The sequence below is a fragment of the Stegodyphus dumicola genome, chromosome X1 (assembly GCF_044657685.1).
Source record: "Stegodyphus dumicola isolate Sdum_Otavi_A_Nest chromosome X1, ASM4465768v1".
NCBI classification, from domain to species: Eukaryota; Metazoa; Arthropoda; class Arachnida; order Araneae; family Eresidae; genus Stegodyphus; species Stegodyphus dumicola.
This window is the reverse complement of record NC_140780.1, coordinates 205,260,076-205,287,281: the sequence shown is the minus strand read 5'-3', so window position 1 is coordinate 205,287,281 and position 27,206 is coordinate 205,260,076. Positions and strand designations below refer to the sequence as shown.

At 34.2% G+C, this 27,206-nt stretch overlaps 1 protein-coding gene across 1 annotated transcript in view; it reads right to left on the bottom strand.

Annotated features, from left to right (window-relative positions):
* Positions 1 to 301: 301 nt before the first annotated feature.
* The window catches only part of LOC118201298 (uncharacterized), a 47,058-nt gene continuing 20,153 nt past the window's right edge, over positions 302 to 27,206 (bottom strand). The window contains exons 2-3 of the mRNA XM_035373381.2: positions 11,559 to 11,695; positions 302 to 2,688 (exon numbers count right to left, since the gene is read on the bottom strand). Coding sequence (XP_035229272.1) covers positions 561 to 2,630 — 2,070 coding nt within the window. The 5' untranslated portion in view covers positions 2,631 to 2,688; positions 11,559 to 11,695 and the 3' untranslated portion in view covers positions 302 to 560. The remainder of the gene's footprint in view (positions 2,689 to 11,558; positions 11,696 to 27,206) is intronic.

The window sequence follows — 27,206 nt, the reverse complement described above, 5'->3', positions numbered from 1 at the left end:
TTAGAAATTAATGTCATCCGATTATATACGGCCGTACAGACATCATTAGCTAGCATAATGGAAGTCGAGAATTGTCATTAAATTTAACTGAGATGACACACGAATTTTCTAGACAATTGTTTATTAAACTTTGCTAATATTATATTTGCTTGCTAAAACTTCCATTCAACTGTTTAAAATTTTCATTTTTGATGCTAATAAAGGAAATTTTTACATGTTTCTGTACATAAATTAAGAAAATCAGGCCAAGATATTTCATAACATGTCGTTTTTGATGCACACCAGTTGAAATAACCAAAACTGCTATGATAATTTTTATTTCAGTATTTCAATTGTTTGGATACAATTATCATTAATTACAGCAGATTAATGAAATATAAAAATTTCATTCAAATCGTTGCTTAAAAAATAATATATATTTGCTTCTACATAGTATTATTTATAAAAATTAAGTTTACTAATAAACAACCTGAGGAGATCTCTACATCTCGAGTAAATACATTAAATGAATTCATCTGACTTTCTCTTAACTATTGAATCCAAATAATTCTGGTTAACCTTTACTTTTTCCATTTCATACGTTTCAGCTTTTCATCTCTGGGCATAGAGTGACGACGTCTTATGTCGTACATTGAACTTTTATCATTAGCTGAAGTACTAACAAGAGAGCCTAATCCGTCATTTAGCTCTGAGCGTGACATTTCGCTAAGAGCTGACAATCTGTCATCTTCTTCCGCAGGACGGTCATGATGACTTACTCCTGGTATATACATAAGTAAAGGTGGCCGTCTATGAACAGTATATTCGCTATCCGAAATCGAAGTTCCTCCATTCTCTAGCTTTGTTCCTAATTGAAATCCTGACAACGTCCAGTCAATAACTGAGTGGTCGCTGTCGTCGTAACTTGATATACAGCTCTTAGGTGAACTTACACCATTCTTGACTTTCCTGCCAAAATAGTTTTCTGTGCTAGAAGATAAACCCTTCTTAACATATTGTTTATCACTCGTTGATGGACTGGATTTGATATCATGAGTATGATATGGTGGACTACTTGTTTTTATTCCATTTCTAGAAGCTGATAAAATATTAGCATTAATTTCGGCAGGTTTTTTCATATTTGTGTTAACTTCCGTAAGAGGAATTTGGCGACCTCTTATGTAATCTAGCTTTGTGGACTGCTGATTGACATGACAGGGGCTGTTTTCTCGGTTTTTCCATGCCTCGTTACGTAAAGCAGCAGTCGACTCTGTTCTTAAGTTTCCTTTATTTATTTTTATAGATGGTTTGCGCACAAAATCGCATGGAATATTTTCACTTTGTCTTGAATTATTGACAACGTTCACTTTATTATTCATCAGCGGCTCATACCTTCTGATGCCTGCTTTAATATAGTTGCCATTTGGAGCGTAAGTGTTTCTAATTTGGCTGCCTTGCTTTGAATGCGAGAGACTGTTGACATTGTCACTTAACTGATTGTCCTTTCGAAAATATTTAGCTGTTGTATTGCTTTTTAATCCGTCACTGTATATATGTGCTTCTGAAGTTTCAGATTTTAGATTTCTGTTTTTGATGATATCGCTATTCGTGTTTGAGGAATTAATCCCTCGTCTTGCAGACGCTAGTAATAAATTTGTCTCGTTCCTTAAAATAGGAGGTATATTTTTACTTCGTGTTAATGTTCCATAACATTGAGTTGCTATATCTCGACTAGCTGTAAAAATTCTACTTGGAGAAGAGATTCGATTGCGATAAGTAATAAGATCATCAGTTGAGACGGATTTATCGGCTTTTTTAAGTTGTTTAAAGTTTTCTTCTGTATCTGTATGATCATCATGAGATCTCGATCTTCTTTCCCTTGATTTCAGAGTGTTTGTTACATTACACTTTGTATCTGGTGTTTTGTTTGGGCATTCACGCTTTAGAGTCATGCGAGGTAATTTTAAGCTCCTTATGAAGGAATCTTTATTGTTAGTATATGTATTAGCAGAATATTCCCCGAATTTGTTATTCTCTGTATCTATTTCATGATTCGCTTGTTCCCTGTTTTGATTCCACAGGATGGACCTATCCATGTAAGTATTATTGCTGATGATGTTTGATTCATTATTAACATTATTACCATTCCAGCCTGCTTTATCTCCATACTCATTTTTATTCAAATGCATGTCATCAAAATAATCTACAGGTGGTTCGACTGGATGATTATAAATATCGTCGTACCTGCTGCTAGGAAAATAATTCTTTTCACTCTTATAATTCCACTTATCTCCAACATATGGCTGGTAATGGTTGATCTCTTGATCAACGTCATCTACTTCAGCAATTGGAGTAAGAGTGTCATGAATACATTCCATGTTTTCATCTTCCCAAGTATCATGTAATTCTTCCGTAGGAAGAGGAAAAGAAGTCTCCTTGCTTTTATAAACTTTGAACCAAAATCTGTTACTAGGTAAAATTAGAGGTTCTGTAGCCTGAATTTCAGTTTCTGGCCTCCATGGGTATTTTTTAACACGAACAGCTTTATTGAAACTTACTTTTTTACTTGCCAATTTTGAGTCTAAGCTCCTTTGAGACGTGTCCGATATTTCTGAGCGTGTATCGTTTGCAAGAAGTAAACTCCCAGGCATCCTGAAGCTAGAAAATGGATGATTCACAATAGTTTACGTATCTTCATAGTTTTTTCACCTGCATAAAATAAAATGAAAAATTACTATGATTATAAGTTGCGTATTAAGAATTCACAATAAAAGAAAGCAATTTAATGTGTGTTGCCAGAAACTGGTTACTCACCATGGAAGTTGAGTAAAAAGCTCAACCTCCATGGTGTGTGAAAAAAACGACAGTTTAGTTGCTTTTCAACTCCTGAAAAAAAAGAAAAATTATTGAAGTCGGAAGTATATAACATACTTCAGTGCTTAATCGACGCAAAAGATTCAGAAATGTGATCTGATATGATATGAAATAATTTTAATGTAGGAAGGTCCCGTAGATATTTACGATGAGAATTAACCGGTTAAGAGACAACATAATCCTTTTAATGTTTACTTCTGCTTTCATATGCTTTCAGATTGTGAGAAAGTGCAGAGTAATTTGTTTGTATGCTCAGAAGGAAAAAAATATTATTATCATTGCAAATTATTCAATTTATTAATTATTAACTAATTATTCAATTCTTGCTTTGCGCGAGAAACAGATATGGAAGTAAGAAAGGTTTCTAAAAGTTTCTCCATTAGTATGAATTATTTTACAGCCATATACATCATATGAACAGTCAGAATGATATTACAGAACCTCTGCGCTCCTCCAACGAGAAAATAACGAGGTAAAGTTTGAGAATCCTTATTAATGCGTAATTATTTTAAGTCTTAAAAACTCATTTTAAGCTGCAATTTTTGTCTTTAATTCTCATCTGTGATGTCTGTGAGGCTCTGGACATACGGTGGCTTCAGCTACCGCGTAAAAAGGACATGGCTTCTCAACGCTTGACGCAAAAGTGCATTTTTGTCCTGATCCTTTGGGTCGTCATGTTATGGTTGGAAAGTTTGTCATTTCGACACTCAACATCAGCGCAGTAACAAAACAGTTCGCACAGACAGCATTTTCAAATATATTATGTAAGAATACTGGAAATAAAATAAGCTACCGGAAGTTGCATTTAACTATTTACATATGAAATAATTTTGTTAATTAATCGCATAATTTCTAGTTCTGTGATCAAGTTTGCACAGCTTAATAACCTTCAAATATTAAAATGTCTCTTACAGTATATTTAAATATTTTTCCTATCAAAATTGTTTCGCTTATGGTAAATGACTCATGTCATGGCTGCTTTTGTCGAAAACCTGGTATTTATTAACGATAAAATGATGCGTTTAAACAATCTTAAAAAAAATCTTAACTGAAGTACAAAATGAATTTCTTTAGTGACTTGCCTTTTGGCAGAAGAATGGCTAGAAACAGAAAGCTTGTACTTTCATCTACAGCTAGTTTATTATACACTCCATAATCAGTATTCCAATATACTAATATAAACCTTGCTGAACATTTTTAAAAGAGCTAGAAGATACAGGAAGAAAGCATTCTTTTGACACAACATTCTAAAAGCTGTTATTAAGAACCTGTTAGCTGTTATTAAGTTTATTGAAAAATACAAACTTTTAATATTTCTTAAATATTGTTTTTAATTATACCAATATTTTTGTCCGTTGTTCTGATAAGTATTAAGTTTCGACTTTCTGAGAATAACTATTAATATGTAGTATAAAGATTTGTTACACACTTGTTTGATACTGACTGATCTTGTTTTAATGAAAACTGCATTTATCTAATCCTTTTCGCTTTAGTTTGTAAACATTTGTAAGTAATCATTCAAATGTGAGATTCAGATGTATAGTGATCTTGCGAATTTTCTTTCCACATTTGTCTTTCTTATTTCTTTTAGCAAGTTTCTGCCAGTTCGCATACCGTTTATAGGCATAAAATGCTGTTTCAGGCTGATGTTCCGAATTATCTTCATATCCAGCTATAATATCCAAATACCTTTCTCTCCAGATTCTAGAAGAACTGGATAAATACTCTGCTTGTACTGCTTCTAAGTATCGACTGGTGATAACATGTCGATTTTGTGATATAATGAATTCAGCTTTCTTGCGATACTTAATAGTAGTACAAGCGATACTTAATAGTAGTACAAGTGCTTATAAGTTCCTCAATATGATCGGTTGCCATGTCGGAAAACTTCTGCCAAATTACTGGAATGCACCGTTCACCACCAGCATATTCACTTCTGTTGATGCCCCAAAATGATGCCCACTTCTGTTGATGCCCTGGCAGTGATTCTTTGCTTTTGGCGAAGACATAATGATCATGAGGACTCATAACAGATGAGTATAGTGGGTGTTCCTAAACCTCCGATCGCCATCGTCGCAGGAGATCGCATTATAACATCGCGCATTATCATGGAGAAAGAAGGGATTCATCAACAAGTACTGTCGCTTTTTCCTGAGTGGTGCTCATCAGATCTCAGACGGCAGATCCCATCATCTTCATGACATACGTGGTGTAATAATATAAGTGTTGTCACGAATCTCCTACGACGGTAGAGATGAAAAATACTAGAGCACGTGCCATACCAAACATTCTATCACTGGATTTTGGCCATATTCAACCGCTATGAGTCCGTGTTACATTACAGTAGAAGTTATCCGTACGTTTGTGTGGTCGTTGCAGGGTATCAACAAGTAAACTGCTGATGTTTACGAAGCCTTCCAGTACTTCGGCAGAAGATGATAGCCAAGGCAGACGATTATAATGAATGATTGTAAATGTTTATGCAATAAAAGTCTTTTCAAAACTATTGACATGTTGCCAAAAATTTTATCTAAACCTTGTATTTTCTTTCTGGAGAAAGTGTCATATACCGTCTGTAACATTTATTTATACCCGTGTAATAATATTGTGCTCATGCAGAACTGATTGTTTCTTCAAGTGATTTCTCTTTAGCTTCTCTGGAAAGTAAATATATTGCTGATATTATTCATTAAAAATTTTTGCTTTCAGAAATAAAAATTTTGTTCTCAGCCTGAAAACACCGACGGCATGAAATTCCCTTAGTATCAAATAGTAGCGGAATCAACGGAAATAATTAGCAGCTTTGACGGTTAAAGGTTATCTAATAAAGCTACAAAGTTTATACAGAGTTAGTCTAACACGAAGTTATCAGTGCAATAGTCATGTTGTTCTCCAACACGTCTTAACGTGTCCATTTCAACCGTCGCAATAGCTGTTTTTTAAGATTGTACAAACTTGTAGGAACGGGAGGAACAAAATACCGGTCCTAGATATTTCCCCACTAGAAACAGTCACTCGGTGACGTTTTGGTGGCCAACATGCCAGAGTCATGTTCGGGTTTGTTGAATGGCCAATCCAGTGCCGAAACAGATTTTATCTATATCGTGTTTTAAAACGACACTGCATGACAGAAACAATAATTTTTTGCATATTTAATCACAAAATAGCTTTTTCTACCTCGTTAATGGCCATATTGTTCGAATTACGTGAAGAATGGTCGCGTGATGTTGGCGTTAAAGAAATAAACTAAAGGAGGACGTTTGTAACACGAAGTTTTTCTCTGTAAAATGTATCAAATGCTTTCTGTAAAAACAAACACCTTTCGATTTACAAGCTTTTAATCTATCTGTTCATTTTAGGCTAATCCATTGCGTTTATATATCTAGATAGAGCGGAAAATCAGATCACGAACGCCTCATTTAATGAACAGTTTGGTTCACGAACAAATTATCTGAATAAATACGCCTTGGATAATTAACGGGATCTAGAGTTACAAACAGTCAAGTTGGCAACGTATGTTTTTCAAAGGTGGTTTCACATAATCTATGCCACATAATTAACACACAGGGATATCTGGACGGTAAAGTCGCTGAACACTGGAAGTTAGCCATAGGTTCGATTCCAGGTGAAGAGGCTAACTGCAAGCGAGTTTTCGTGGTTTCCTCATGTGTAACGTAGACATGAGCCAATTTTCCTTAGAAAGTCTTCTACAAAGGCATCCCTACCATTATGCAGATAGCCCTCGTGTTCTTTGCCATAATCAAATTAATCACACCGGAAGAAAGAAAAATGATCCTAGTTCTCTTATCAGCGAAATTTGTGCGAAGTGGGGTAAGATGCAAAGTTTAATACGTAAAGATATCACCCTGGTAAAGCAATAGCAAGTTACAGTATAAGCATTTTCAGTGACAGTGCTATATCTCACTTTAAAAGCATTTTATAATGTAAACAACAAGAAATAACATTCGACAAATTCTGAGTGAAAGAGGCCCAGTGATTTTCAGGCAGAGTCGAGTAGCGCTTATAGTGAAAGTAAATATAAAGAAGATACTACTTCCTAAAGATAATTACTAGATCTCTTTATGGGGGAGAGTGTTTCACATCTAAATAATACTCCCATCGTTTTTCACTTTGCCGTCCACTGTCCTTTGATTAGGTACAGAGAATTCAAGTTTTCTTCCGTTTTACTTGTTTAATATTGCTTTTATCTTTCTTATTTAATTTTAATGATTTCCATTGGGATTATTATGAACTCATGCACAAAGTATTGCCATAAAGTTTAAATGGGCAATTATGAGTGATCCTAGAACAAATTAATTCATTGTACATTAATTCATATTGGACAATTTTTTTTCGACTTACAAACATTTCAGTGGACAAACGACCTTCAGGAATGACTTCAATTCGTGAACCAAGGAATTCACTGCATATATATTGTAGCGAAAATTGCTCTTTTCGACCGAGCTCCTCATAGCTTAGATTACACTTGCAGAAATCCTTCCAGACAATGAATATTTAAATAAGTCAGAGCCCTCCTTGTTTGCCGCAACCGATTATGTAATTGAAGCAAACACCACAAGGCGAATATGTGCTCTTAATTCAGAACTACCGGAAGCGGATGGAGCTATGATTGTTGGAAATAGATATTTGATGTGCGAAAAAGAACTATCGATGCCAACTTCAATTGTCACGTTAGAGGATGGTTGTATAAATTATGGGTAAGTAATTGTTCTCGCCGAACCCAACTGATACCGAAAGGGATGAATCTAGGCTGTTTAACGACCATAAAAAACGACGCTATTTGCTCCCTAAGTGGTCAGGCTCCAGAAGGTTCCAAGGGACACAAGTCCAGGAAAAAGTTATCTCAAGAAAACTTAAAATAAATTTTCGATACTGATTTGACCAATGCTGAGAAAGACGAGCTATTGAGTCTACTAGATGAATTTAGTGACATTTTTTACTTTAATGGTATTGCGAAAAAAAAATCCCGATGCAATGCGGTAAAGCACAAGATTGATACGGCTGACAGTGTACCAATCAAACAAAGGCCATAGCGTGTGTCAGCCACTGATTGCAGACGAAGTGCAACGAATGCTAAAAGAAGACGTGATACAGCCATCAGACAGTCCATGGTCCTCTCCAGTCGTGCTTGTGAAGAAGAAAAACGGTGAATGGCGTTTTTGTAATTGTGTGTATTTAATGTGTGTGTATTTAATTATGGCAAAGCACACGAGGGCTATCTGCCTAAGGGGAGGGATGCCTTCGTGGAGGACTTTCTAAGGGAAACTGGCTCGTATACACGTTACACATGGGGAAAACCACGAAAACGCCCATGCAGCCAGCCCGTTCGCGGGATTCGAACCTCAGACCGAACTACCAGTGTTCAGCGACTTTACCGCTCGGCCGCTGGCGGGCCGTTTTTGTAATTGAAAAATTGCAAGGTAACTAAAAAGGACGTCTATCCGTTACCTCGCATCGATGATGCTTTGGACTGCCTGGTTGGTGCAAAAATTTTCTCTATGATGGATCTGAAGTCAGGCTACTGGCAAATAGAAATTGATGAGACAGAGAAATAGAGACAGAGAAAAGACAGCTTTTGTGACTTCAGATGGTTTCTTTGAATTTAAAGTCATGCCGTTCGGATTATGCAATGCTCTAGCCACATTTTAACGGATGATGGATATGGTACTAAGAGGTCTCAAATGGAATATTTGCCTTTGCTACCTCGACTACATAATCGTGTACGCACCTAACTTCAAAGAACGTTAAAAGCGTTTGAGGGAAATACTGAAATGTATCCAAAGAGCAGGACTGACGCTAAATTCCAAGAAATGTTCATTCGGCAAAAAGAAGCTGACTATACTGGGACACTTAGTCGATCAACATAGGATATATTCCGATCCACAAAAGGTAGAGGCTTTAACAAAGTTCCATATTCCGAAAAATATCGCCGATGTCCGAAGTTTTTCTGGGCTTGTGCTCCTACTACCGACGATTTATCAAAAATTTCGCGGATATCGCAAAGCCCCTGCATGACTTGTTGAAGATAGATGCAAAATTTTCTTGTAAGGCGTTACAGATTGAATCTTTTACAACGCTGAAAAGGCTGCTGACCAGTAGCACTGTTTTGGGACATTTTATCCCAGACGCAGAGACCAGGATACATTCTGACGCTAGCGGCTATGGCATCGGTGCAGTACTGGTTCAGATCCCAGGATGGCAAAGAAAGACCAATACAGGTCGCTTACTGCAGCTGAAAGGAACTATTCCATCACCGGAAAAGAATGCCTTGCCGCCATCTGGGCAATTAGTAAATTCAGGCCATATCTTCTACGGAAAACTCTTCACGGTAGTCATGGATCACCACTCTTTATGTTGGCTGGCCAGTGTTAAGGATCCATCCGGAAAATTTGCACGGTGGGCTCTAAGGTTGCAGGAATACGACATAAATATCGTCTACAAGAGCGGTCGCAAACACTCCGATGCAAATTCACTATCAAAGAAGATACTCTTATAGAACCAATAATTGAGAACAATAAAGATATCCCTTTCTTTATAGCAATCGTAGATTACGGAAAAAAGCAGCAGAAAGACAAATGATTAAAATCCATCATTACAACTCTCAAGAGAGGTGACGCATATCAAAATTATCAAATAAGAAATGGTATACTGTATAAAAGAAGCTATGAGCCTATGGAACAGCAATGGCTCTTGGTGGTACAAAAGCATCTTCCTAGCGAGGTTCTAAGAAGTCATCATGATGCTTCAACCGCTGGCCATCTCCGATTTGCCAAAACGTACGACCGAATAACGAGGAAGTACTATTGGCCAGGGCTATATGGAAGCACACGGCGGTATGTATCACACTACCGAGAATGCTAAAGACGGAAATCGCCGCAACAAGTCCACCAGGATAGCTTCATCCGATAAAACCCCCTGACACACCGTTTACCAAAATTGGAATAAATCTACTTGGACGCTTTCCTGTTACTCGAAATGGGAACCGGTGGATTATAGTGTGCACAGATTACCTTACCAGATTTACAGTCACAAAGGCAATATCGACAGCTGAGGGCACCGAAATTGCGAAGTTTATAGTTGAAGAAATTGTGCTGAAGCATGGTACCCCCAAAGAAATGATCAGTGACCGAGGACGTAACTTCCTATCCACCGTTGTTAAAGAAGTAATTCATCTATGCAAGACGTCTCATCTTCAGACGACTGCATACCACCCTCAGACCAATGGCTTAACTGAAAGATTCAATAAGACACTGGCAGACATGTTGTCCATTTACGTAGACGTTGAACAGAAAAATTAGGACACTATTCTACCATTTCTAACCTATGCCTATAATTCAGCTAAACAAGACACAATGGGATTCAGCCCATTCTTTCTCATTTATGGCAAAGATGTTCTTACTCCTCTCGACGCAATTTTTCCAGGTAGTATCGAAGATTCCGACGATAGTTATGCGCAACATCTGATCACTAGAGCTGAAGAAGCTAGACAGCTTTCAAAACTCCATATTCTTAAAGCGCAGACTACAGCGATACGACGAGAGGCATCGACTTGTCAGCTACAACATCGGAGACTTAGTCTGGGTCTTCACTCCACTACGAAAGGTTGGATTATCTACATAATAAGACGTTACTTTGGATCATATCGAACAACACGACAGCTCTCTCACGTGACGTACGAAGTAGAAAGTATGGAACAAAATAGGAAACGACGGAATTCAAAATGCATCGTTCACGTATTGAGATTGAAGCCCCATCTTGATCCAAAAGTACAACTAGACGATGAAAAGAAAGCCCAATATTTCCGGGAAACCTGTTACACCAGACCAGATCAGATCCAGACCAGATCGCAGCGGGACGCTGCTTTTTCCTAAGAAGGGGAAATGTAGCGAAAATTGCTCGTTTCCACCGAGCTCCTCATAGCTTAGAGGAGAAGACGCAGGACCCGAAGGTCCCGGGTTCGAAAGCCATCAACGGCAAGATGCCTGATAATTGGGTTTTAAGTATATTTCCTTCTTGTTAATGTTATCTTATTTATGTAAATTTCCTTCTTATTCTTCAAGAACATTTCGTCTGGAATGTTCCAGCATGTTCACCCAGCTGTATATTAGTAGTTCTTCATTCAGTTCGAGATAATAAAAGTCTTGAGTTTAAACTTCAGTACTTGCCTGTTCATTTGTACGATCCCTTCATCTACACGACAATATTTAAAGAAAAACATAAAACCTCTACAATATTACATGGCGTAAATAAAAATACATTCTCTAATTTAACTATAAAATTTGTTTGTTAAAAATTAAGTATTTTTTTATCGCGTAGGCGCAAATGAATTATTACAGTTTAGGCCTTCCTCATTGTGCATTAAAATCCACATATCAGGATGTCATTCTTCTGAGTAAATAATTATGTGGCAGATTTTATTATGTTGAATGTCATCAGTATAAAATTAGGGAAAACCCTGAATCATTACAGTTTTGTAAATTTTAATAGTACTTTACAAAATATTAAGGAATTTAAAAAGCTGAGTTTCTTATTTCGTTTCTTTTTTTCTCCCTAATATAATATATTGAAAGCTTCATGCTCAGAAATGATAATGGGTGAAAAAGAAATTTATTGTTCAGGAAATGATTATAATTTATATTGCAGCAAATGTTCTGGAAATGTAAACACCTTTACGTAGTACATACCTGCATTGATGGAACTAGAATAAATCCATTACTGTCCCAGGAGTAAAGAAAATCTGATTATCTATTTTTAAGCTTCAGGGTTTCAACAACCTTCATATTGACTACATCGTGAAATCCTTTACATTCTTCCGTTGAAACTATGAAAGGAAAAAATATGCTAGTTAATAAACAATAGTGTATTTAAAAATATTTTTAAAAGCATGCTTTTCTCAATAAAACTGATAAATTGTAACTTGAAAACTTTTTTTTGTGTAACTCACAAGATAGCTAAATTTTTCTTGCTGATCTCCATTATGATTGAAAACATTGGCATTCTGAGGGTAAAAATATATTAATTTTGCTTAAATTTCGATTTTCTTTTTTCGCTTATGTTTTCTTTATGATATTTAAGATAGCAATCATCTATAGTGGTTAACACGTAGTTAACTTATATGTACGTTAGCATATAATCCCTTACAACCTCAAGTTTACAATATATTCATTTGTAAATAAATATCCGGGAACGCAATTTCAATGAGGAGTGCATTAAATCCGGGAAACTCCGATTCATTCCTATAATAGCGACCCATAAAAATTCTGCACCAGATAAACGAATGTCTGGAACAACAAAAGGATGATAAAAAGAATCGAGATGGTAGAATGGGATATTTCACTTAGCCGCCATCAGTCGGCGAAGAAAGATGTAATGAATGAAAATAGACAAGCAATGTGAAAAAATTTGGATCAGTAAGGTAGTAAGTACTTCAAATAATTAACAAAAGGTTAGGTAAGAATATCCGAAGGATATTTCCACAAATCCACAAATCGGATATCCTAAGGATATTTGTGTTTTTCTCTAGGAAAAGGTGAGCATCGCAAAGAACTGATACAACTGTTTGGATGTAATAGTACAGAAAGGAAAAAATTTGTTGCAAGGTTTTTGATATAATTTTGTATAGTATCAATTTGAAGATCTCTGTGAATATATGAATTTGGGATGAAGCAGGGTATATTAATAATTTCACGAAGGGTTCTATTTTGAATAACTTGGATCTTTTTTATGTGGGTTTTAACGGCGTGTCCCCATACCGGACTGGCGTAAAGTAGGTATAAGGATGGACTTGTATAAAACAAGTTTATTGTTGATAGTCAGATTGCTATGTCTGCCGAGGAGAGGACGTATAGTAGCTATTGAGATATTGAATTTCCTGGCAGTTTCGTGTAAATGTTGCTGAAAAGTGAGTTTCTTTGTCAAGTGTGACTCTTAGATACTTCACTTGATCCGTCCACTGAATATCGTCGTCAAAGAAGATGGGATTAGATGGAAGGAAGTCTGTTTGTCCTTTTCTGAAAATAATGGCTTTGGTTTTGTCAGTGTTAAAGGCAATTCTCCACAATCATCTAGTTTTCAAGAAGCATTTTCAAGAAATCATCTAGTTTTCAAGAAGCTCCAAATAGTTTCGTAGAAAAATTTGTGCAGTATTGATGGTTGAAGCTTGAGATAGCGGTATCGTCGGCAAATAAGGCGATAATAATATGAGATGCTTTTGGAATGTCTTGAGCATAAATATTGTAAAGAAAAGGAGAGAGAACGGAGCCTTGAAGGACACCTGCAGTAATATTTCTTGTAGTTGAAGTACAATGTCACGGGACGACAGACAACTCATTCGCATCGCTGTGACGGATCGTGCAGCGTCCTCTCGTGTGTTGGCAAAACGTTGGGGCACGGCTACAGGTGTTGTGCAGTCTAACTTCACGGTTCGTCGCCATCTGCTGCAGCATGAACTGCGTGTAAGGGTTCCTCTACGCAGGATTTCCTTGTCGCTGAATCACAGGCGCCTCCGACTTCAGCGGCCACGCCAAAACAGTGCGTGGCGTGCCTGATGGCAACAAGTTGCCTTCTCCGATGAATCTCGCACCAGTCTTGAGTAAAATGATGGAGGAGTATACGTCAGACGTCACAGAGGGGAACGTCTGCTCCTACAGTTTGTTAACCAGCGTCATACCGCACAAACGTTTAGCATCAGGGTGGTGGGGGGAGTTATTGGGTCTAACTGGTCGATCCCATCTAGTGCAAACAGCGGGAACCTCAACATCGATCACTACATAAGGGAAGTTTCGGAACCAGTGGTCCTTCCCATTCTTTGACGTATTCTGGATGCTGTGTTTCGGGAGGATAATGCCCGTGCACATGTTTTCCAGACTGCATAAGCCTTCTTTAAGGCACAAATTTCGCTTCTTCCATGGCCTGCTTATTCCCCGGATAAGTCGCCCATTAAGCATCTCTAGGATTTCATCGATCGGCGACCTCGCTCGTACAGCTGGAGGGGCACACACTAATACTGAACTCTGGCGTCAAGTCGAAGCCATATGGAATGTCATTTCCCAGGATTACATTCAGAATTTGTGTGATTCAATGCCACGATGCGTACAGGCTTCCATCCCTCAGCGTGGCGGACACACAAAGTACAGATTTACGACACTGTTTTTTTTTTTTTTTTGTTTTTTTTTTGTTTCTTTTTTTGCTCATGTAAATTTGATCATTTATTTGTACCGTTATCAGTAAATATGAATAAATTTCATTCATTTCTGACAATTTCTTCATGGTGTTGCATTTTTCACAAATATTAGTGTATTATGGATAAAGTATTATGGTATTAAATATTTGTTATTAAAGTTATACATGTACAAAGTTTCGATTTTGCTAGTGTCACTAAAATTATTCAGCCATATTTATGCAGCACAGAAGATCTAATTTTTTTGAAATTACATCTCCATGCTTATCATTGTTACACAAGTCAACGTATTATTTTCTGCAACTTTTTTTTTTTTTCTGATTATTTTCCCAGTCGGAGGATAGCCGAAAAATTATAATACGCTTACCATCATTTTTGATTATTAAAATTATTGTTATTAAATATATTTTTGTTATTAAAATATTTGTTATTAAAGTTTTACATTGTTGCGTGCGTAGGGGTTCGTAATAGATTGAATGCACACAGATCCGGTGATAGGTTAATAAAAATTTATTTTATCAAAATAAATACTTCAAAGTTCTGGAATTTTTCGCAGAAGTACTCGCACGAAAGTTCACAGTGTAGGCAGATGTTGGCGGTCGTAATTAGTTTGGGAACAGAATATTATAGGACATGTTTGAACTGCTTTATTTCAGTGCGTTACGGCCTGTTATCACATGGCCTACATATTCTAAATATAATATAATATATAGAAACTTCATACTAATAGCGCACACTGCATTTGATTGAGCATTATTCAACGCTTATTCATTACCGTGTTCTAAACATTTTCCATTTAATAATGGCCAACCTATATACTGTTGTTGTTATTGCAATAGATCATATGGCAAAGGAACAACTTCACAAAGTATGCTAAGGTTACCTGCCTTGGGAAGAATAGACTCGAGGGGTACTTTTCAAGAGGAACTAGTTTCCATTCACATTACACTTGTAGAAAACCACAAGCAGCAGTCAGCTCGTTCATTGGGAGGCAATATTTCAAAAGAGGCAAAAACAGAATAGGCTATTAAACGCACAACAGATTCATAAAATGTTAATTTTTTACACACGACTTATCATAGCAATAACAGGAATTTATTTTATTCCTGAAGAAGGGGGACTCATGTCTGATCGCCGAGAAATCGATACAGTTTTGTTTAAAATCTGCACCCAACCCAAAGACACTATTTAGCCTAATTATAAAATTTACTTTGGCATGTTCCTTTTCCAGTTTGAACAATGATTTTCTTTCAAATAAAACCTTGATTTCCTTACAAGATTACGGGTATGGATTTTCTGTTTGGAGGGCGAAAGAGAAAGATGTCTGCATCTCATTGTTTTATTTGGCTTTAAAAAAAAGGAATAGCCGAGAACTAAAGTGAATAATTTAACTTTACATAGGTCGTATATTTGCATGTAAGAACCTGCAATAACTTTTAAATCCTTCAGATAGAGTAAAGTAAGCGATAATAAGCAACCTGAAACTGATATATTATTAACTTGAAATTAAGAATCTTGAGTAAATAAGGTAAACTTCAGATCTTACTTCAAGTTTCAAATTCATTACACTATCAAGAATCTTATATTCGTAAGGTTCAAATATTGCATGGTAAATAGTTAGTCCTTTTATAGTAATATACTAGTTTAAAATTTACACGTAACTGATATAAATGTTGAAATTTAAGAGGCCTTAGTTATTTATGTTATTTTAAATTTCTTAATATATTTAAACTCATATGTTTAATTATATGTTTGAAAGTTAATCAAGAGTCTGATAAACTTTGTAAATTTCTTTCCCATAGTATACTAAAATTGTGTTGGATGTTTAACGATATCATGATTACTTAAATTAAAACCATGCATTCAGTTATTTTCCATCATATTAAATACTAGTTACATGATTACATATTTTTCATGCCTTTTCTTTTCTTTTTTTTATATGCCACAAATGAAGTGGGTGTAACAAGGATTAGATGGTTCATTTCGTTTCCTAAGTTACTTTTCAGGTTTCATTGAAGAAATTTAGATGGTGTTTCAAGCTCTGCTTGATTTATACAAGAACTACTCAGCTGTAACATTTGGCCTGGGCCCGATGTCATTATCCTCGTTGAATCTGGATGTCGATTATACTTTCAATTCTTTATCATTGTTTCACAACTTTGGAGCATAAATTACTGCTGCATGTTTCAATTCCATTCTAAATACTGATCGCCATCAGAAAACAGAAAACACTGTATATATCCTTATATTAAAGTCTCAAGCTTCGTACATATTTTACTTTCATTCATATACATAGACTGTAAGTCTTTTTTTTTTTTTCTTCAGAATTACCTTTTCATTAGAATGCATTAATATTAAAGGACAATAATATTTTTGCGCGTGTGTATGTATATACATGTAGAAAACTAGAGATCTGAAAGTAGAGTCTATCTACTATAAAGCGACTATGTTCTGGTTCATGAGATTGACTGCAACACACCTAGATTACATTGCAAACTTCGCATATTGGAAATTAGAGATCGTATGGCGAAACCTATGACAGAAAGCAAAAAATATCAACAGCAAACATGTATAAAGTCACCTATTCAATATGAAATAACTATCTACATACACCAATGCCTGGAATATAAGAAAGATTCTACCGTTCATCAGCACCCTGTACCACCACAAAGCGCCAGTTCTGGACTTACATTCCAATACAAAAATCTGCTTATTTTCCCGTCTCTTGTACCTTTACATTCTTGCCGGATTTTTTTTTTTTTTTTTTTTTTTTTTTTTTTGAGTGCAAAAATGACTACTCTAAAAAACAAAATATGCCTAAGATACATTACATGCAAATCCGACTTTCAAAAGCAATAACAAATTGATGAATAAAAGAATTCACTTTTAAATCAAATTGTCATTTAAACAAACACACAGTTTGGAAAAAGATGGCCTTCTTAAGAAATTCAGTAAGTTTACCGTTTGTTCAATAATTCTGTTTACGTTTTTTTAGCCGATTAAGGCTCGAGTTAGAATTTTATGTTATTTAAGGAAAGTTTTTCATTTTCTTAGTATTAAAAGTTTAAGGTTCGCATAATCAGGGGCAACCTATTTTTTAAGTTTTGTTTAAATGACAATTTCATTTAAAAGTGAATTCTTTTATTCATTAATTTGTTGTTGCTTTTGAAAATAGGATTTGAACGTAATATATCTTAGGCATATTTTGTTTTTTAGAGTAGTCATTTTTTGCTTAATTAATGTAGTATTTTATTTTTATTCATTTTCTCCTTTTTCCAAGTGATCGAATACGTGTCGGGAAAATTCTGAATCCGTTTGATCGATCTTTCGATTTTAAAGTTTTTACTGAAAATTTAATTGAATCTTTTACCGGTTTTTGATCTCCAATGATTCAGAAGAACGAGACATATATTCGAGACATATTAATCGACTTTTCTGAAACTTTAATTCATTTTCCCCTGATGAGTTCTGAATTAGGGTTTCAGACAAAGGAGTTAAATTTTTAATTTTTATTTCTTTGCCATTTGCATTTTTATTTTTCGGGTTTATTCTAATGATGAATTCTTTTCTTAATTTGATTATGTTTAGCTACAATGTTAGACCTTTTCCACGGTTATAATTATGAATATTGTTAGGGAATTACCTTGTTTTGATTCCAATTTAATTTTAAAATTGTATGCTTAAGTTTAATTTACTTGAATCCAGCAGCTGTAGCGCAGGTTTAATTTTTGTTTTTGTTTTAGCTCTTGGTACATTACTTGTTTCTCTCTATATATACATAGCTTAAACAGTAAGTTATTCAATTAGTTTTATAATTTATAAATTAAAAACAGGCATGCGCATACATACATACATACAATAATTTAAACGAGCAAATTTATCTTTATTTTATGATTGAAATAAATTATGAAGTTGTGCTTTAAAACCTAAAAATGAAATTCAGATTTTAAATAGAATACTTTTCAGCTGTAACTTCAGTTTTATTTCATTTAATTTCTTCTTGATATACTGGTTAGATCATCCAGGTTTGTCTTTTCTTATTTTTAAATCCTTTTTATTATTTTCCTATTGATGTTTTTTACTTTTTCTTCCTTACGAGGAGGGCCCACCAGCGGCCGAGCGGTAAAGTCGCTGAACACTGGTAGTTCGGTCCGAGGTTCGAATCCCGCGAACGGGCTGGCTGCATGGGCGTTTTCGTGGTTTTCCCCATGTGTAACGTGTATACGAGCCAGTTTCCCTTAGAAAGTTCTCCACGAAGGCATCCCTCCTCTTAGGCAGATAGCCCTCGAGGCTTTGCCATAATCACACACACACTTCCTTATGAGGCTGCTAAATAGCAAGATATTCAGATTTTTAATTTGGCTTTTAAAGTTTGGACATAACTTTGTTTTTAAATATGTTTTGGGTTCTTATCCACAATATTAATTGTACGAGTCTATTTTGCTGCAGGTACCATGCTAAGTCTTGGCTCAAGGTGCCTCCTTTTCACTTTTTGTTAACTGTTTTAAGTTTTCAATTCTGATTTTTTCATTGCTCTTGTGGACCTGATAATTAATACAGTATTTCTTTTGTTTTTTTTCCTTTGCTTTTACTTTATCTATTTATTTTTGTTTTCTTATTTTTCATTATATGTTTGTGTAATACATAATATTCCCAAAATTTCGTTAAGAAACTGAAGCACTAAGTTTCGTCAGAAGCCTGAAAACTTTTTTCCGTCCTCTCAAAATATATTCTTGCTTCATATAAGGAAATGGACTTTTTCTACTAAATAACAGGCATAACCAAACAGTAGGAGAAATGAAAAGATGATATACGTAAATCTATCAAAGTTATTATACGATTGCAATTGGATGTCTGTTATTCATAAATTATTTATTCCTAAACTTTATCCTGGCTATTACCAGAGAACCGTTAGTTATATTATTCAGCCTTACCACCGAATTGTGAAATAAATTAAATAATAAAACAAGAGGCCGAGGGCGTGTGGTTTCCTGTTTAAATGGGCGCTACCGCTCATAGGCTGGTTCTAAGTTTCATATAGCTCATTTAGAACCAGGTCACATTTAAGGCGACAGGGAAATTAAGGGACATCTTGTTTCCTTCTCTTTTAATGACCAAGCTAAGTTTAACATAACTCAGTCAAAGCACGACTTTGTTAAAAAGTTTCTATTTTGATTTTAATATGTCAGGGCTTGAATTGAAGCTTCCTACCCCTTTTCCATTCTTAAGCTCTTACTATCTGGTGAACAGAAGTAGTGTTGAAATAGACGTATCAGATTCGTTCAGGTTCAGTTCTCCAGCTAAAGCAAATGGCTGTGCAACGTTTCTTAGTTTTCTCTAGCTGTCTATAAAATCTAAGCGAAATTTGCCAGCCATCAGTCTTAGAAAAATGTTCTCTTCCTTCGTTTCTCAAATAAATAACTCTTATATCGTTTGCTTAATGAAAAAAATTAAAAAAGCCTTTTATTTCTCCGAATTATACTAAAATACATTATTATTAATACATTACAAATTTTGCTTATTTTAATTCAGACTTTTTCTTAAAGGTTGCATTTGTAAAGACGTTTCTAGTTGCTTAAAATATTATAAATATTTTCTTACTTGCTTTACATTCGATGTATAAATTTCAACTTCATAATAGCCCTTCGGTATACTTTATTCTAGGATAATTTGCTTCATTCTTTCGACAGTATGTTGATAGCCTTTCAAGGCGATTGGAAACTGAAGTCATCATCTTCTAAGCATTCTTTAACAACAGACCCAAGTCACTGCATTCTGAAGTGACCACTTCTATACGTATACTGTTTATTTATCTCGAAATTTAGAAATTACTGGAACTTGATAGTTGGCTCCCAAATATTTTCCAGTACTAATGGAAGATTCCCAATATTCCCAAATATTCCCAAATATTTTCCAGTACTAATGGAAATTTGCCTTTGAAAATAACCAATAGCAAAAATAAGAATTCTCTCTGTTCAATTTTCTAACTGTTTAGATATTTTCCCGATGATTGCATAACTGGGCTAATTTTTTTCCAAAGACCTGTATAAAAGAAAAGCAATTTGAAGTAAGCAGTTTTAACAAATGAGGATAAACACCGCCGTTTGGGCTTGTTGTTATGTTTTGCTGAAGCGTAAGAAATTTCAACAAATGAGGATAAATATCTTCATCCATGTTTGTTATTATTATGATGAGTTCTCATATGTAGATGTTGCATAGCAGTTGGTATATAAAGGTAAAACTTATAACAAATTTTTGACGCTTTTTAAGTAAAAATATTTATTCAAAAAGTATTTTAAATTAGCTTACTGGTGTTTTCTAAGCAATAGATAATAATGAAATAAAAACAAGATCTGTATGATAGTAAAACTATTCTCACAGAACACAAAAGGCTGGAGTTATTGATTTACACAGGACACAATGCATCTCTCTCCGAGCTCTTGGATAAAAGTGCCTTTTCAGTTTAACAGCAAATACAAATGCTTGTAACATTTCAAATGCATCTCAAACTTACTTCGAAGGCATTTCACTGAAAACATAACCGAAATGGTTTAAAAGTGTGCTATGATCAGAAATGGGAAATGTTTTGTCCCTTATTTTGAAAAATTGGTTGGCAAACAGAAACTTTTAATTCCTTTTTTTAAAATAGAAGATGCATACCATATCGTAGGCGGAATGTGCTGCCGCTTCCTCCCAAACGGCACATGTATTCAACCTTCTTCTGCATGCCTACGCGAGAACCCCACGCGCCAAATTCCGGCCCTGCGCATCACAGAAAGGCCAAGCGAGGTCAGGAAGAATTCAACGCCTTTTCTCACTTAGAACAGCACCACAAAAAAATTTCGATATTTTGAAACAAATTATAATATTAAAAAAATGAATTAGTAGAATCAAACAATGTTTTGAAATCATATATTATCAATTCATAGCTCTCCTCCAATGAGAATCGTTCAATAATGTGCAAAATTGTTTCTTAAATCAGTAACTTCAGCCTTTGTTAAAGCAATTAATAAAAAATATAGTACCTGCATCTTTCATAATTCACAGTTTTCGTGTATGATAATGGTCGAAATCATGATAAGATAAAGAAGATACATATTAGAAAAGTTTTAAACATAAATTCCTTAGTATAAATTTGAATCACGGCGGTACTTAAATTAAGCCGCAGCCTGGCTTCGATTCTTCTTAGTTTTTAAGAAAAATTGCAATTTCAGACTGACTGCAGTGAAGCCTTTTTATGAGGCGAAATGTGGTATTTTTGTTTTGCCGCTGAACTACAGTATTAGTAGAAAAATCTAATACTCGTGCAGCATTTCTTACTAATTCATAAAACTGATATCACTAATTTCTGAATGCGTGCCACTCTGTCCACCGGGAAAGCTTTGAAGAAATAAACGTAGTAGAAACAACACTTATCGAAATACGATTCCTACCAAGAACTAAAATATTTGTGGGCATGTTCGTGGGATCAAGAAGGATTTATTGAATTAGGAGCCAAATTAAAGATACAATTTTTCCTGACCGAGAAGAATGCTGTTCAAACTACTTATTACTTTTTCTAAAAGCTTATTACTGCGCCATTTATCATTAATTCACTCACTTTTAATTTTCTTCATTATTTCGGTTAATTTCTATGATACATTTATTTTAATTTATTGCTCATCTGTTTATTAGTAATTTAACTTAATTTACAAATAATTTTATGTTTTAATTCGTTTTAATTGCTCATTTTTTATTGTTTTATTTATTGATTATATTATTTATTTTTTCTTTCATGTTACAAATAGCCTAGTTAGAGCTTCGACACTTCTAAATTTAGAAATTAAGGTTTAAGTGGCGGTAGCTTCTTAATTCTCACGCAAGTTATCACTTATGAAGGTATCATTTGGAGCCCTTACACTGAAAAAACATTTTTTTTTTTTGGTGTGTGAATCTAACTCAATGACAATAGTTTACTGGGCTATCAAAATTTCGCCTTACGGAAATACCTGAATACAGAATCGACCTTTCGAACAGAAATACTTGAATACAGAATCGACCTTTCGAACAGAAATACCTGAATACAGAATACAGAATACCTGAATACAAAAATACCTGAATATTAAAATTTCATCTTTTGTTCATTTATTTAGAGGTGGACAGCAGTTTTAACTTTTTTCATCTTTCCGTTTTATTGAATTTTAAGTACATTTATATAAGCTTTAATGTTTAAGGCTGGATTATCATAATGATTTCATTTATAATAAAAATTTATTTAAGAGGGCAAAGTACAATTGACATAAGCATGTGTGTAAAATCAGGGTATATATAAGAGCAAAGTTTCCAGATTAATGGTCTAAGAATGAAAGCCTGATGGAGTTTAGACTTTTATAGTTAATGTGGAAGAATGTTTTCGTTAAGTAAAGGAGTGTAGAAACAACTTAAATTTTTTTTATATCTTAAAAAACCCTACAGACTTAAAATAAGTAAAGCAGTTGGAGATCATTAATATTTTTTAACTGGCCGCTTTAGAAAACGTATGTAGACAACAGAACAATAACCCATGATTTCTGTCTATGCTATGTATTTCGAAACGTAATAAATTAATACTGCTTTATGAAATAGAGACAGAAAGGAAAAACATTTGACCTTGGTCCATTGTATAACTCATAGCATATGCCGTCTGTCCATTACGTAGTAAGCAAATACAATATGCATTCTACGTTAAATCTTTCTTTAAAGAGAGTAGTTTGTGAGTGAAACTGTTTTCTTCAATTCTTGTGTGTCATTTAGTGGGCGTTTTCTACATCCGAAAGAATGATTTAAAGATGATGCTCTGTAAATAATTGAAAATAGTCAGCAGTGTACATATAACAAGTTATCCACAAATCGCTCATAAACCACTACATTCCCTCTTGGTTGATAAAGTCAACGTCTAAAACATCGTTTAAAAGAAGGAAGAATAGAAAAATTAAACTTATCATACACTTTTAAACTTAATTCAAGCATGCTTAGAAATAAATTCGGTTATCGCTTCGTTCTTAGATGCTTGCCAGAATGGTAGCGATCATTGAATATTTATTCAGAGTGTCAATAAGTCCCCAATTTTTCGTTTGAACTTTGTTAAGTTTTCCCTCAAAAGTGAAGATATGTAGCGTTAACTAAACTCTCATAAAACTTAATTAGCATTAATGAACAAGAAATATTAATTTAAAATTATTAAATTTAATACTCTCACTGAGATATTAAAAGTAAAAGAATATTATAATAGTTTAAATATCACGTTTAGTTGTTTTTAAATGCGTATTAACAGAAAGGAAAATTTCATCTTAAGTATTTATTATAGAAGAATTTTTATAGCTAAAGGTACAAAATACTAGTAGTTTGTCTCGGGCACGGATCCTGGAGATTCAAGGGCTACCTGCATGACGCTCTCGTGGTTTTATTTATATGTAATAAAAATAAGGTCTAGCTCTACATCTTTCCATATGAGTAGATAGTCCTACTGTGATTTGACATAAACGGATATTTTGACTAAAGACAGAAATTATTTCTTATTGTTGTTCATTATCAAAAATTATTCCATTCTAATTCAAAACACAAAAGTTTTAAAATGTTACTGAGGTAATGAACATGAGCATTATATTTTTACTAAACTCGTACAGATTACTAATTTTTTAGTAATTTATGTAATTGCTATGCAGTTTTTCTATCTTATTGCAAGATTTAGAGTGTTTAGAAACTAACCATTAAGTTTTACATAATTTAGGAACAGGTCATAATATTTTAAATTAGTTTTGAAATTTGAAAATTGTCGAAAGCATTTAAAAGCATAAATATTGGTAATTATTAACTAATGATCTATTTCCACTTTTATCTCAAGAGTATAATTTATGCAAACTACAGAGTAGACCAAAAGTCGTCATTTGAAAATGAAATAACATTTTATACTTTTAATTAATACATAATTTTGTTTTTAACATTGCAATGAATACATCTTGGAGATTTGTTTGGCCTAAACATGAAAGATAACATCTTTTAAATGACCTCTGTTTTCCCCATTAAAATGTTAAGCTCTCTCTATGGCTTTCTTCATAACTATGTACTTGCAAAGAGAATCTGTTTATCATTCAAATTTACTGACGAATATTGTCCTTCACCTCAGCAAGAGTTCGGGGCTTTTGCTCAGCTGGAGGACAGTATCAACATTTATATTTACGATACAAATCTCCAAGATGTGTACATTATACATTTAAAATATAATTTAATAATTAAAAATAAAATTTATTTAATTTTTAAATGTTATAGGGACTTTAAATGGTATAGGGGCCCACGCTGTACTTAAAATTAATATTTTTTCTTTTGCAGTTATTCATGGCCATTTTCTATTTTTAAGCTATCAGGGATATAAAAAACGCAAAATAAGCAGATTTTTTAAAAAGCGACAAGAAATAATCCCAGAAGAAAAAGTAATATGGAAAGCAAATGCCAGCCACGTTACGACAGAAGCAATGCTTTGTCTTCATTAGCAATCAAGTAAAATCATTTATGTTCTCAAATTCCTAGTCTTAAGAATAAATTAATAAAAATTAATTCAACACATAAGGAGGCATAGATTAAACTTTTGCAATTTTTGATTTTTGAGCGCTTATTAATCTCTTTGAATTCGATAATGCAGAAACTTCAAATTCTCTCTCCGTCCTTTTCTTTAAGTGTTTTTGATTTATTTTAATACGAAAATTTTTAAATCTTTTAATTTATGTGTTTTTCTCTGTCCTGTTATCGTGCATTAGGTATTTTAAGTTAACTAACCAATTATTGTGATTTAAAACTTTACTCTAATTTTTCCTTTCGGTAGCCCTCCCCAGAATGCAAATTAGTTGAACGCATGGGGAGGCATAGATTAAACATTTGCAGTTTCTGATTTTTGGACGCTATATAATCTGTTATTTGACTTCGCTATTGGAAAGCCTGGTGCAAACTACGAATGCTCTCTCCTACCTTTTCTTTTACAGTATTTTTGATTTAGTTTAATGTAAAATTTTTTCTAAAACTTCTTTAATTCTTTTAATTTATGCTTTCCTCTTTATCCTGTTACCTTGCATAAGGTATTTTATGATAATTAATTATTATGTGTTAAACCTTTACTCTAATTTCTCCTTTCAGTAGTCTTCACCAGTCACTTCTTATTTGTTTGAATAAGCCAGGGGTTTTGCTGTTTATAGCTAGAGCTTTTAGTATCATCGCTCTGCTCACTCGCCAGCTCTGCCCAAAATTATTCCGGCTTTAGTTGTTTTGCTATCCGACGTTAAAAATGCGCCATTTCAAGTACTTGAGCCAACTTAAGTAGACCATTTTGTGAAATCTCCGACTATATGTTATTGCAACAGTCTTCAGGTTATTTGTACGCACACGTAGTGCCTTCTGTTTAGTTTAAAGATTTAATAAAACGGTTATTTTAACCTTTTCAAGACACCGATACATTAATTCAGATGAAGCGATAATTCGCTTGTCAGTCTAGCAAGGCCTGAAGGACACTGATTTAAAGTCTACATAATTAGAACTCTACACGTGTTCCCTGCTCAGTTATTTTTTATTCATCAGTTCTAATAAACGGCACTGTTCCCTAATTTTCCTCTTTTTAAAGCAATCGCGGGAAAAATTTTCTAACATAATAACTTTAGACTAAAGAGTACAACTTCATTTTTCTTTTTATTTATTAAGGAAGCACTATACGGAAAGGGAGAGATGCCCCGTGGAGGACTTTTTAATGAAACTGCCTCGTATCCACGTAACATATCCACGTTACGTCGGAGAAAACCACGAAAACGCCTATACAGCCAGTCCGTCCTTGTTGGGACTCGAACTCCGTACCGAACTACCAGTGTTCAGAGGGTAAAATCCTCTGAGCAACAATATAGCTTTAAAATGCATTTTACTCACATGCTTAATTAATTTGGATAATATCACTGTAAAGAGGCGAAATCGTTCTTCCAATGAAATTTTAATGACATATTTTAAAATCTATGCTAATACACGTCTGTCTTTTGCAGAGATGTTAATTTAATCATAATTCACAAAACATCTTAGAGATGAACTCTTTGTCCTCTGCCTTCTTTAAAAAACATCATATAGTCGTGTCCTTTTTTGCTAAAATATATATGTTTGTTATATTTTTACTTCACTTGAACTAAATGTGTGGGAATAAACAACTAATGATACTCGTAATCAAGATTTTGATCAATACCTTGTCTCAAGACATTCAACAGAATTTAAAACGTATGTTATTTGCAATGACTAAAATAATTTCGATAGGAAAGATATTTAAATATATCCTACATATATTAATATACAAAGGCTGTTTAGCTTCGGAAACTTGATAATAGAACTGGATTTCAGTAATTAATTAATAAAAATTTCTTCATGTTAATATTTAAATGTAACATAAGGTAGCTTATTTTATTTCTAGTACTCGTATACGTATAATATAGCCGAAAATGGTATCTGGGCAACCTGTTTAACATTTCTTTGTTTCTTCGCTTTCATGAGGGCGTAATCAACAGCTCTTAGTCAGACCTCTCGTATTCGTGGAAGTAGTACTAATGCATATACAGAGGTTTACATTTTCTTCTTGCTTGCATTCACTCTTTTACGCTATCTTTACTATTTGAAGGCAGTTTTTCTTCTAATCTATGAGTTGCTAAGGAGCCTTTAATAATTTTTAGGAAAATGAGGCATTTCTACTTTCTCATTGTGTCTTAGTTATTAAATAAATGACGAATATCTTTATAAAACGCAATTCACGTCTTAAATAAAACAACGTGCATGACTTCCTACTTCGATCATCACACATCTAGGCTGACATATATTCGACCCGATTCATTCATGTGCTACACTGGCACAACTCAATTTGAATACGAATTTTTAGTTTTGGCCGCTCCCAACATTGTACAATTGTCTTCTTCACGGCAGCAACATTAGAGCATGTTTTAGTTAACTGTTGCATTCTTTGGTTTCTCATGTACCATTGACTATAATATTAGCACATCTCAATTTGTACCAAGTGCTTAGTCTGCCTATTAGTTGTATGCTTTGGAAACCCTACAGATTAAAAGCTTAACACGTAAATTCCTTATTTTCTACCACATGCAAAATGATAGTGCTCACTCTTTAA